Here is a 13,004-nt window from a genome sequence, read left to right as displayed (position 1 = left end):
TCCGCTTCCGCTTCCGGTGCGGCGGATCCCGGGCCGGCGCCGGTCCCGTTGCTAGGGTGAGGGCCCGCAGCGCGCTGCCGCGGGTGGGGAGGGGGGGAGGGGCGGTGTCACCATCGCGATCATCGCGATCGATGATCGCGATAGCCGGGGCACCTGGGAAGCCGGCGGGGACCGGAGCGACCCGCGCCGGTCGTTGGGGGTCGCGGGCGGGAGCTGCGGGGGGGGGCTCGGCTGGGCCCCGCGGGACGGCAGCGGCGGCCCGGGGCTGGCAGCGCCCTGAGGGCGGCCCTGCCCCGCCGGCCCCGCTCCTCCTGCAGCCGCTGCGCCGCCCTGGGGGTGCCGCGGTCCCCTCTGTGCAGGGGGGCGCTCCCCGCGGGTTTTGTTTTTATGTTCTCGCGGTCTCTGTTGCGTGGTGGAATAGTAGAAGCGGAAAGATGGGGACGGCTCTGCTCCAAATCTGCCAAGAGTGGTGTCACGAGGCGCTGTCACTGCAGCAGCACAACGTTAAGGCGTCCTCGACCCGGTGCCTTGCCGGGCTGCAGGCGCTCGGTGGGCCGAGGGGCTTTAGAAGGGCTCTGACAATGTCACACAACGGCAAAACCCGAGCAAACTTAACCCGAGGATGTTCCAGTTTCCTGTCCAGTCCTGATGGTGGAAACTTTGAGAATCCCTGTGACTCTCTCATTGCTCCTAATGTCATTTTTTTTTTATAACCCTTGATTCTGGGGTTCATAATCGGTCCCATCGGTGTTCAGGCATTGAATAAAGGTGTTTCTGCGTGCTGTTTCTGACAGCGCCCATCTTGACAGGACTGCAATTCCGTGAGGACTGACAGCAGATCAAGTAGTCAGCCTCACAGGGTGAGCTGTTCAGTCCAGCACTGGACAGAGACTTGAGAAGTTTCCTCCCAGTTCTTGCCCTGTGCATTTTCTTGCAGAATCAGTTTAGGTGCGTGGTGCAGATGAGAAAGCAGACAATAAACTCTTCTTTCTAAGGCTAGAAAACTTAGCCTGAAATTTATGGACAGAGCTCATTTATGACAGTGAGCTTATGTATCAACATTGCTGCTATGCCGCCTTAACCTCACTTGGCTCTCCTAGTGCTTCTAAAACCCACTTTTCACAGAATAATGCTGTTGCACTGGATAGTACTATCCCCTGTTTGATTTGGGAATATTTGAAAAAAATAGATTTACATTGTCATATGATAGGAGTCTTCCTCTTCAATTTGTTTTCATGGATCTTAGAGGAAATAGTGAGGAGGTAGGGCTTTCAGTGTCCTCAGCAAACAGGTCGTGTCTACTCCTCTCTTACCTGCTGTAAGCTTGGTGCATATACCAAAGGATACAGCGTAAATGGGAAGTATTTTGGCTGAGAGCAGGTAACTGCATAGAATATGATGTTTGAGGAGAAGAGGAGGCAGATTTTAGTTTGACATCTTTCAGAATTGCTAGACGTGTACTTCTTGAAGGTGGACAGGCTCCCTTTCTTTTTCATAGATCTTTCTCTACTTTTCAGGCATCAATCTTTTAAGGACATTCTTGCTGTTACTGGTGCAGATGCCTTCTGTGCATCTCCTGATAATATGAAACAGCTTTCAAATACCTTTATCTCTCTTTGATTCTGTTTCCAAATTTTAACAGAAAAAAACACGTTCTCTCTTCCACCTAAGGCTAAAAATCTCGTTTCTCTGCTGTGTTTAATCTAGGATTAAACTGTTGAATATAATTCACATAAATGATTGTGTAAATTAAAGATAGTGTAATTATGGTTACTTTTTCAGCACTGCAATGAAAGTGCCGTTCTTACAGCGTAATTGCGTTGTGTAGGTGTTATGTTTTGGCTTTGTTTTCAAACTCCTGCTTTGATATTGCTACAGTGAGACGTGACCTGGGGTGTGTATTACTGCAGGTATTGCACAGGTCTCAGTGAAAGCGAGCAGAGAAAGCCAATGCTTAAAATAAGCTGCTGGTTCAGACCTATTTTTATGTATTTTAGGTCTTTCAGACTTGTGGTTTAGTAGCTACATATGTAAAGTTATCCATGACTGGCTTGATTGTATAATTATTGCAGAGGACATTTCTGAGATTTGAAATGACTTCTCTGATGCTGCAGTACTCTGCTCGGGTACCGGCTGTGCAGCGAACAAGCTGTACCTGTGCAGAACACGCAGCAAGCGAGCATATGCTGGATCAAACGGGGAATGTGACATTGCTAAGTACATTGAAGCAGAACTCGGAGCCCCAGTTTAAGGGATGTTCTTTCTGCCTTATCTCCAACATTTTATCAACATGTTTGTTATCTGTGCAAGCAAAACAAACAGCTCTTTGGTATACAGTATAATAAAAATGTAAAAATACTTATACTATATCTCTTGTCTTCTAAAAAAAAAAAAAAAAGGCAATTCTATTTCTTCCTTACGTGATCATCGCATTTTCCTCATCCAGCAGATTTTTCAGGAGCTAATACTGAACATATGCTTCAAGGATGTCTCTCTCTCTTATAATAAAATGGGGTGGACAGGAGTATACGATAACCTCGTTATCAGAAGAGGACACAGTGTTGGATCTGAAGCAATCTCTTAAAGGCCTTACCGGAGTCTTACCAGAGCGGCAAAAACTTCTTGGACTTAAAATGAAGGGTAACTATTCTTATCTATCGTTTATTGTGGATGTATGTGAGATGTTTAAGGAAGTACATCCTTTTAAGTTATTCAGGATGTGTATACAAAAAGAGCATCTACCTCCCAGATCTAGCTTTCAAAGGAGCACACACAATATCTAGTGATATATAAAATTTCAGTGTTTATTATTGATACATCTGTACAGTCATTTTTTAATGGCTGATGTGGAAGTGCAGCAAATGTACCTTAAAATTTAAATTGCTGTTCGCCTGACAAGCAATGTGTTCTTGCATGGAGGATGATGATGCAGCTTGGAGAACTCTGGTGTTTTATGGGTAGCTTGTTTCAATTAAGCATGACATGTATTGACAGTTTGCTAAAATCTTTCTACCCAATTTAGAAATGAATTCTGTTTACATTATAGGGAAACCTGCAGATGATGATGTTAAGCTTGGAGCTCTCAAACTGAAACCAAATACTAAAATCATGATGATGGGCACTCGTGAAGAGAGTCTGGTAAATAATTTACTTATTAACTTAAAAAAATTGGAAAAATGTTCATCTCATTATGATTTTGAATTTTCTAGTAATCATTGGAAAAATAGTACAATAGATTCCAGCTGTTTTTCTGCAGAATGCGGATAACAGCACAGTCATGAAAATCTGTATTGTTGTGGACTTCAGATACAAAACTACTAACTACTATGGTATTCTCACTGACTTCTGAAATCTAAATCAGTGTATTTTAGTAACTTTCCACTAGTAAAATGATTTTTTTTTGTCTGCAATGTGCAATAACAATCTTGATAACCCTTGGTTTTACAATGATCCTAGTTATCTGTGTTGTTATTCGTCTAGGAAGATGTTCTTGGGCCACCTCCTGATAATGACGATGTTGTCAATGACTTTGATATTGAAGAGGAAGTTGTGGAAGTAGAAAACAGGTTAGGAGTTTTAGCTATTAAAAAACACTCCTGTTACCAACTGAACAGTATGCATTTTAATTAACTGTAACTTTTTGCACTGTTGTATTAGGGAAGAAAATCTACTAAAAATTTCTCGCAGAGTTAAAGAATACAAAGTGGAAATTCTGAATCCTCCCAGGGAAGGAAAAAAGCTGCTGGTGCTAGATGTTGATTATACACTATTTGGTGAGATTTTATGCAACTTGTGGGTTTTAAGAGGGCTGTTCATTTGCCAGTTCACATTTCTTGATTTTTGCTTTACAAAGCCATTTCCGTAACTTTGGATTGCATTGTACTGTATAGCTTCAGCTTCATAATATTCTGGGGGTCCTCTGCTCATATTGTAAAAAGAATCAGGCTTTATAAATGTTGTATATTGTTGATTTTAGTGTAACAACTATTTACTTTCTCTAAGATGATGCAAAAATAGGTTATTTGGATAAAATTCTAAACTCTCTTGACCAGCTTGTGTGTTAGATATCATGGCATCAGGACAAGCTATTGCTGTAAATTAATTGTCTTTCTGTACATGATTGATTCCTTTTTTGGGGTGGGAGAATAGCTTCTAATTGTATTTCCAGATTGTTAAACATGTACAAAACCACGTTTTACCTGAAAATTCTGTCTAACTGGTTTTCTTAGAAGCCAGAATTTCCCTTCTGACTTCATTTTCTGGGATATGGGTGTGTCATGGCAGTTTGACTATAACCAGTAAATAATAGCTTGCCTTTTTCCTTTCCTTACTTTTTTGTAAGTTTGATTTATGATCCAAAATGAGAATTCAACCTATTACTCAACATTTTTATTTACACATCTCCTGCTAGCAGAATTTGACAGCAGTTTTCTAATTGGAACAGGCAATGTTTGCATGTTTGAAAAAGATTTGATACACATTCACAAGATTAACTGGATAGAGTTTTACAAAAATCTCTGTTCAGTATCTGGGCAGTTAGAAATTTGCTAAAGTACATAGATGAACTATTTGTCCAGACTCTTCAAAGATATTCAGACCCTCAGCTCTCATATATTAAGCAAGCTCTCAAATACCTGAAGATCAACAAATAAATATCCCTTCTACTTTTCTCACCTTTAATGTGGGAATAGTAGTTTGCTGTGAATTCATTCATGATTTCAAATCACCCCGGTGCTTCCCTTAAGAAATGTTTCAGGTCTCTGGGTAGGTAGGAAAGTCATAATTAACATCCTAAATTGAATAATGAATTGCTTCTCTCTCATTCTTTTTAGACCACAGGTCATGTGCTGAAACTGGAGTAGAACTTATGAGGCCATACCTTCATGAATTCCTGACATCTGCATATGAGGATTATGATATTGTAATTTGGTGTAAGTTTTTTTAAATCTCAGTACATAAGACTTCATCGTAAATTGTCATTTAGAGCAGAAACTCCAGTTGTGAGGTTATATTGAATTTTAGTGTGAATCAAGGTCTAAAACAATACATGAATATTAACCTGTAATATATTCACCGAGAATGTTCACACAGCTATTAGAGCTATTTTACAAAAACAGTAATTCTTAGGTGAGGAAAACCACCACATAGCGTTCTTGTGAATGGTTCTAATCACAGTATAAAGCTCAACATTGCTTTACTGAATGTTACTTTGTATAAGGAAGAAAGTGCTTGAAAGAACACAATTGTAAAATAGACATTCAAATACTGCTTGGTAGCTATCTTTACAAATAACTTCAGCCCAGACAATAAGTAGTGAACTGCCATAGCAATAGAAAACTGGAAATAAACCAACCTCTCCCATGCACAGGGATGGTTGATCATTTGCTTTAGCACAGTTTCTTTTCCTTTCAACAGCTGGAGCCAATACAGGGTTTAAACCATATTCAAATTGTATTAAAATTTGATTTTCATAGTCTGAAACATTATTTACACATAATCTTAGATCAGTGGGCAGCATTGACACTTTGTCCTTTCCATGCCTTACACGTTACCATTACTTCCAGGAGCAAATCCTGTGAAGGCAACATAGTTCCTCAAACCAGACGCAGCCCATTTCTATGGCCCTGAAGACTACAGTTCAGTAACAGCTGATCTAGAAAATGGTTTTAAACAAATGGTTTTAAAGAAACTTAATCAAATTTTCATTTGAAAAGTAGTTTTTTTCCAAATAAAAATAATCTTTCATGACCTGTCCTTAAGACAGTGAACCCTAAAAACTGTAACAAGGGTGGATCTTTCCAAAATGAAAGTCCATATAAAAATTTGAGAAGTGAAGTTTGTCTTCTTTTTAAACCTGTCAACAATTAATTTTGATAAAGATTTTTTTCTCCCTTTTTGTTTTTCAGCTGCCACTAACATGAAGTGGATTGAAGCTAAAATGAAAGTAAGTTGTTCTGAAAATGCGTAATTTGTTTCTAGTCTGGCTAGCAGTTCACATAGACTTGTGCTCAGCAGTGGAGAGAGATGTAGCAACTAGGAGGGTTATATGAATCAAAATCCAAGTTTTCTAAACTGTTGTAGTACTTTAAAATATCTTTGCCACAAAACTAGATTAAATCTAATTTTAGAATTCTACACAGACTATCAGAGCAGTAGGTACTAAATTTAGCAGAACTAAACACAAGTCAGTACTTGCCGACAGTTAGATTAGTCACACAGCCTTCACTGTTGCTTTCATCTTACCTCTAATTATAGAGTTCTAATCTTAAGTGTAAAACATTTTTTGAAGGGAGTGGACAGATGTGGCATGCTGGACTATTTGTCTTGCACCTCTTGCAGATGTGTGGCTTTGTTGCTTCCTCTGCCTTATTAAAACATCCGTAAAAGCTCTTCTTTCAGTCCTGCTTTCTTTCATACTTAAATTGGGCAACTAGCCAGATTTACACAGCTGACTTAGTTGTAAACATATTTACAGTCAGGCTTAGCTCAAAACCTAATAAGCTTAATAAGATGCACTGTATGTTTGGTTGGTGGGTTTTTTGTTTATAAATCAGAACTTGTTTCCTTTTTAGGGAAAACTGTTCCAAATTTAAGCTCATCTGCCCTCTTTTTTTTGTTTATACACTTTTTTTCAGGTTGTATCAGAGCAAAGAATACTTTACATATTCTCTACATCAAAAATAGTCTGCAGCAATTTTTGTAAAGAAAAATCCTTCAGAATGATCTCAAAAATGAGAGCCTTTAATCAGAACAATGAAGTGTAATTAGCTCAAGTAGAACCAGTGTTGAAACTTGCGAACACTATTTCTGTGCCAGTATTCCATCTCTGTTTATGCTGTGTATGAATTCTTTGCTTTATCTAGAACAATACTATAGCTACAGTTTTGTAGTACAAGACTATGAGTTCAAGTTAGAATGGGTTTGTGACTCAAATATTAGAAGTGTTTGTGGCTGTTACCCACGTGGTTTATTTTCTGGCTATATCAAAACTGTTGTAGCAGATAGAGGTAAGTGCAAGTGTGGTGAAATAAGCATACAAAGCTAATCATTAACCTTCTTTTGGCATTGCTTGAGTCCCTAATACATGCGCAAGCATCACATCTTGTATGTGAGATTTACCATTTAAAGTAACATCTTTGTTTTGCAGCAGAATCCTTTGTAGCACTAGGGTTCAATCTAGCAGAAAACCATTGTTCAAAACTGGGCTGTTTACCCTGCAGTCACCTTTCCACAATTCTGGGTCACCTTTCCAGCCCTTTCATATGTTACTGATTGGCAGCTTTCCCATGCCTATTCCTAACTCCTGATCAGTTGAGATTCCTAGTACTAGAATGACAACTGTTGCTTTTCCTTAAACTGATCACACCTCTGCAAGTTTCACTTTTTGTCTGGCAGCAACAATCCCAGCAATACTTGAAGTGTTTGTTTTAAACTACAAAGCAGAAATAGCATTAAAAGAAGGAAAATCAGATAACTAAGTTTAATTTCTTATTCTACATCTATTTATGCCCAGAATTCAGACAGTCTAGAAACAGCTACTTTTTTTCAGAATAACAGGACATTGACTCATACCTAGCACTTTTCATTTATGAGATTCACTTTTTTGTATAAAAGCAAATCAGTTAAGTGTGGCTGGATATTTGCAAGACATTACAGTGGATATTTTTTTCCTTGTTTTGTAGCTTTGCATATAATTTTTAGTGCATGCAACAGCAATAAAGTCAGCAATGTCTATGTCATGTGGATGTCAGTAGATTTTACTATTGCTTTTCAACTTTGGAAAGGATTGGAAATGGAAGTGATGCCCTCTTATCTAGTTAAAGTTTTACATAAAATTAGATCATTTTTCCTTTAAGACTTTATTTCAGGAGTGATCAAATTTTGAAAGTACAACTGAGAGATTTCTGACTATCACTGACTGTCTAGGACTCACACAGAGGAAAGGGTAACAATGAACTGCTGTTGTATATTTTGTCTTTGGCTGTGGTTGGTTGCAACTTACTGGAATAAACAAATAGCAGAACATACACAGCTGCTATTCCAGCTATAGATACTGAGTAAAGCTGAGGCATGTAGAACTTGCGAAAAATCATGCATGAAGGCAAAGCCATAAGTTCTATTTTGCCTCTTCTGCGTAGTTGCTTTAAATTTTATGCTGAAATCAGATGCTGAATTTCTGACAGTAAGCACTACAAAAATAAATTCCTATCAGCTTTTTTTTTTTTTTTAGGATGGTGTACTTTTTTGATTCTCATTGAATAGGAAAAATAAAAAACAACAAACCCCTCTTTAATACATCTCTGCTCATCCTCATCAGCTTACCCTTCAACAATGTATTACATTCGTGTTTTCAGCTGTACAGAACTAAAACTTATAATCTGAAATTTTAATAATTAATCTTTGTGATGCAGGAGCTTGGAGTGAGTACTAACGCAAACTACAAAATAACCTTCATGTTGGACAGTGCTGCCATGATAACGGTGCACACTCCTAGAAGAGGACTGATAGATGTAAGTACCATTTTTTCCCCCCGATCCTTTTCTACATTTAGCTGACATGTTACCATACCCCTTTGAAATATTTAACAACAAAGTTGTGTTGGAGTTTTCATGCAAGAAAATTGGAAGAATATCTGAAGCATAGATTTTCTACAGAAATCCTCTATTAATGATTAGTATTTAAAGTAGCTCATATGGATGGCACTGATTTCAAAACAAGTAATAAATAATTTGTGAAAAAATTTAGTACAAAGGTTTTGTTTACCATTTCATATCCTTTCCCATACTAAAGCCTAACTAACTACCTGGTAACTTCAGTCCATTTGGGTTTGGATTTAAATTTGTATAGACTAGTACTTTCTCCTGCATGTGATCCGATTTACCTGAGGTAACCTTTCATATATTATTCTTGCAGGTGAAGCCTCTTGGTGTTATCTGGGGAAAATTTTCAGAATATTACAGCAAAAAAAATACTATTATGTTTGATGATATTGGCCGAAACTTCCTAATGAATCCACAAAATGGACTCAAGGTAATTTTAACTGGAATTTTCATGTATTACTACTTTTACTTATACTTCAAGTAGTACTTTTTCATATTTTTTGTTTTATCTTAAAGAAAGACTATTCTTAACTAGCAAAGATGCATATTTTATTGTATTTTTTATTTGAATTGCCATTTGTCTGGACTAACATTTCCCCAACAGTAGTTTTAAATAAGCTTTAATTCACTATTGAGTTTTTAAGAGACTACCAAAATCACTGAAATTATTTCTGCTTAAATTGTACCTGCAAACTATAACCATGCTAGGCATTGCTGACAGGCACCATTAAAACAATCTCAGGAGTGATTCTATTCAGAAAGTCAAATAACAAGCTGCCATACTTCATGTTAGCATGCCAACGTATTAGCAAGCATTCTGTTCCTGGTTAATAATTAATACCTGGAGCCATTTTGACTGCAGAACAGCAAATATTTCATTTTATAAAATTGTTGACCAGTTCCTGTTCCAAAACTTCTAATCATCAGTGCTTGTTCTGAATAAGAATGGAACTTAAATTTCTACGATGCAACAGTATGGTACTAAAAGAACCCCCACAAATTTATTTAAAAAAATCAAATGCAGAAATCCAAGATGTTTCTTAGAAAATATCCATGATTTGAAGATAGCAATGGATGAGATATATCACTATGACATTAATTGGAACTGTACAAATATATGAAACACAGGAATATATTAAAGATATTGCTGGGAGAGGATTAGCCAGAGAGCTCCCTCTAGCTTAGATTTCAAAGATGTTTGTCAAAATGTTATTAAGAGAACTGCAGACAAGAATGTTGAATCACTAAAACAAGACACAGGTATAATGTATTCCAAGCTTAAAGCAGCTGTCAGATAAGCTTTATTTCTGACATCTCTTGTCACAGAAGCTATGATCGTAGTCAAATGCTTTTTGTTGAAAAAAAGCATCTGGTTCCAGTGATGCCACACAACTCAAAGCAGAGCTGAAAACCCCTCATTTCTCCTGCGAAAATATCTATGAAATCACTTTAGAAAATGTGACAGTCCATTGCAGATCAATCTATCGTCTCACTGGGAGGGAAAGGCCTGAAGAAACGCAAGACTGACAGAACAATTTGCTTCTGGGTGGGCATGCAAGACAAAAATCCAGATTGCATCAATAAAAAACAAATTGGAGGTGGCCAATAATGGAAAGTTTTTCTTGCTCTTACCTAAAAGAAGTCATAACGCAACACAGTATTGAAAATATGCTTTAATTAGGTGACAAGTGCTATAGAATTGGAAGTGTTTTTCCTCACTTGGAGCAAATGATTATACCCAATTTATTTATTTCATATAGATAAGGCCTTTCATGAAAGCACACTTAAATCGGGATAAAGACAAGGAGCTTCTAAAGCTCACTCAATACCTCAAAGAAATAGCAAAATTAGATGACTTTTTGGAGCTGAATCACAAACATTGGGAAAGGTAAGAACCAAGTCAAAATTTACTTCTTTCTCTCTCTTACACCACTGCGTTTTGATTAAGGTCAGATGTACAAAGACCAAGAAACAACTGAACTGATGAACTTTGACATCACTTACAATTATCTTTAGTTTGAGTGCGTTCTTAACAAGGCAGTAGTGTTTAAGCTGCCTCTTTAAGAAGTTAGGATTTTGATAGATTGTACCTTCTTTCTTACTTCTTCAGAGTTAAGGACCAGCAATTGTTTTCACTGAAGTAGTTATGCTTCCTAAAAGGAAAAGAATTTCTGAAGAAGCCAACTCACTGTAAATCTCTCTTTCCACTCCTACAAAGTTAGACTGGCAGTTCAGATCTTAGGTCCTTTGCAGCCAAGCAGCTTTTCTAGTGGTTACTTCTGAGATTTGGGGTATTACCGTGAGGTGTACAGGCACTATCCAAGTTGTGGGGTATTTCAGTATTTGTCAACACTGAAACAGTTTACTGCATTACTGAGGTCTCCAAATGCTTAAGGCACCAGTTACTATCCTAATTCTTGCTGTAGAACAGCTAGTTGGAATTGTTTGGGCAAAGTTTTTTGATTTTATGCATCAACCTGAAATTTCAATACATGTAAAAGAGAAGCGTGCATAATATGTTATTGGAAAACACTCATACAGTGCTTAAAAGAAAATTATATTCACAAGGCTGTTCTCTTTTGTTTCTGATTAAAAAAGAACGTCAATGCTAGATTTTAAAAGCACTGCAATTTATTGGATGTTTCACAGTTAGTGCCAGTTAAATTAATTGGATTTTTTTTAGGGTGTTTGCAAAGTCTTCAGTGTCACCACATAGCCAGATTGTTCCAGCTGCGGCAGTAAGAGAACTATGAGATTAGACAACAAACATTTTTTCAAGTAACTTGGTTTTTCTAAAGAAGAGAGTGGAAGACTGTTCTTTTCAGGTTTTACTGGATGACTTTAAAGTCTTAAATTTATTTGAAGGAGTCTGGTATCTAACATGCCTTTCTATCTTAAAGGTTATACAGCCACTTTTAATTGGTATTTTTAACCTCTTAGAATTAAACAATTTGAATTTTATTTCCCCCTTTTGTTTAAAATTTTATACAGTTTAACTAAAAACGTTCTTTGAGTTACTGCAAGATGACCAATCATGGAATTAGGAGAAAGTGAACTCAGATAACAAAGCCATTAATTTGATCACATTCTAATTTTTTTTTTGGGGTGATTAATAACCAGATTTTTAGTGAGAAAAAGTAGATTCACAGTTTGTGCTTATAAAAGGTAAGATATATTTGGGCCTGCCTCTTTCTTTCTGTGAAACTATTTTTGTTTCTTTCAGGTATCTTTCAAAGAAGCAAGGACAATAACACTAACAAAATTGCGTAGCACTGAATTGAAGGGAACGTAACTAAGATCATTGGACTTTTCCTTGCTTTTACGCTAGAGTATAATAGTGCTGGACACTGGATCCGATGCCAGAATGACTGCTATACTTGGTCTTCCAGTTGGTTGGTTATGGGGTTTTGGGTTTTTGTTTATTTTGTTGTTGTTTTGTGTTTGTTTTTTTTTTTGTTCCCCCCCCCCCAAAAAAAAAAAGATCACAGCAATAAGCTCAAAGTGGGAGAAAGATGTCGGTTACTTTTTCTTGCTTTCAGTTCTGGTGTTACTATTTAAAATATTTTCCTCTCCTTCTCTGCTGAAGTACAACCATAACCATTAAAGACCAAAACCATTCTGAAACTAGAAAAAAATTTAGACCAAAAATGTTGAGTAAGGAGCCAACTTTGGCAGTGTATGAATTGTATAAGCCCTCTATTCCCTCTATCTTTAGAAACAGTCTCCCTCTCCCATTCCAGTATTTAAATCTATAAATTACAAGTTGTCTAAGTTTGGTATGTATTAGTATATCAGTGTTTCTCTGTGCAAGACATTAAGAGGGGAAGGCACCACCTCTGTGGCCAATTTACCCCAATGCGTGAACTTGTACTATAAAGCAGTGTTTACTGGAAAATAGAAGACTGAAGTTTGAGGGAGAGAAACCCACTCTTTTTGGTAACTGAAAAGCAGTCTGCCTGAAAAACTCTCATGTCAGATAAAGGGTTTAAACCTCAGATAGGAAAGTCACATTCCTAACAAAGCATGAACAAAACCCTTGTTCTCTTCTAGCTAAATCTTGTCAAAGTGCAAACACTGTGTTTAAATACAATATTCAGCCATACTGTTCTTAAAATATCATTTACTTGCGCTGCTTATGCCTGCACTATAGAAGTGTGATGTGACTGCTATTTGGCATTACCAACACTTGTGCATTATGCAGTTCATGTATTTGAAAGAAGACTGACCCTTTCAAATAAAAATGGTATATATTGTTCTTAAGGAACTATAGCAGTTGTGTAAATAATAAATACCTTTTTTCATAACTTGTGTCCTGTGCTGTTTTAAATATTTGTTTTCTATAATAGAGAATCCATCGATAATTTTCATCTTGGGTGAAGTTGTTTTTTGTTTTTTTTTAAAGAG

At 37.2% G+C, this 13,004-nt stretch overlaps 1 protein-coding gene across 2 annotated transcripts; it reads left to right on the top strand.

Annotated features, from left to right (window-relative positions):
• Positions 1 to 12,039, top strand: UBLCP1 (ubiquitin like domain containing CTD phosphatase 1). Of its 2 annotated transcripts, none has more exons than XM_032196971.1 (11): positions 1 to 56; positions 2,447 to 2,640; positions 3,047 to 3,138; positions 3,481 to 3,566; positions 3,658 to 3,773; positions 4,833 to 4,931; positions 5,907 to 5,944; positions 8,412 to 8,510; positions 8,914 to 9,030; positions 10,361 to 10,488; positions 11,824 to 12,039. In XM_032196971.1, exons 2-11 carry the CDS (start codon positions 2,487 to 2,489, stop codon positions 11,849 to 11,851), a joined length of 957 nt encoding a protein of 318 aa, XP_032052862.1. In that variant the 5' UTR covers positions 1 to 56; positions 2,447 to 2,486; the 3' UTR covers positions 11,852 to 12,039. The 2 variants fall into 2 exon arrangements, with proteins under 2 accessions (XP_032052862.1, XP_032052861.1); XM_032196970.1 differs by having other exon boundaries at positions 2 to 56; positions 2,450 to 2,640.
• The last annotated feature ends 965 nt before the right edge of the window (positions 12,040 to 13,004 follow it).

This window comes from Aythya fuligula, chromosome 14, assembly GCF_009819795.1.
Source record: "Aythya fuligula isolate bAytFul2 chromosome 14, bAytFul2.pri, whole genome shotgun sequence".
NCBI classification, from domain to species: domain Eukaryota; kingdom Metazoa; phylum Chordata; class Aves; order Anseriformes; family Anatidae; genus Aythya; species Aythya fuligula.
This window is presented reverse-complemented; position numbering and strand designations above follow the sequence as displayed.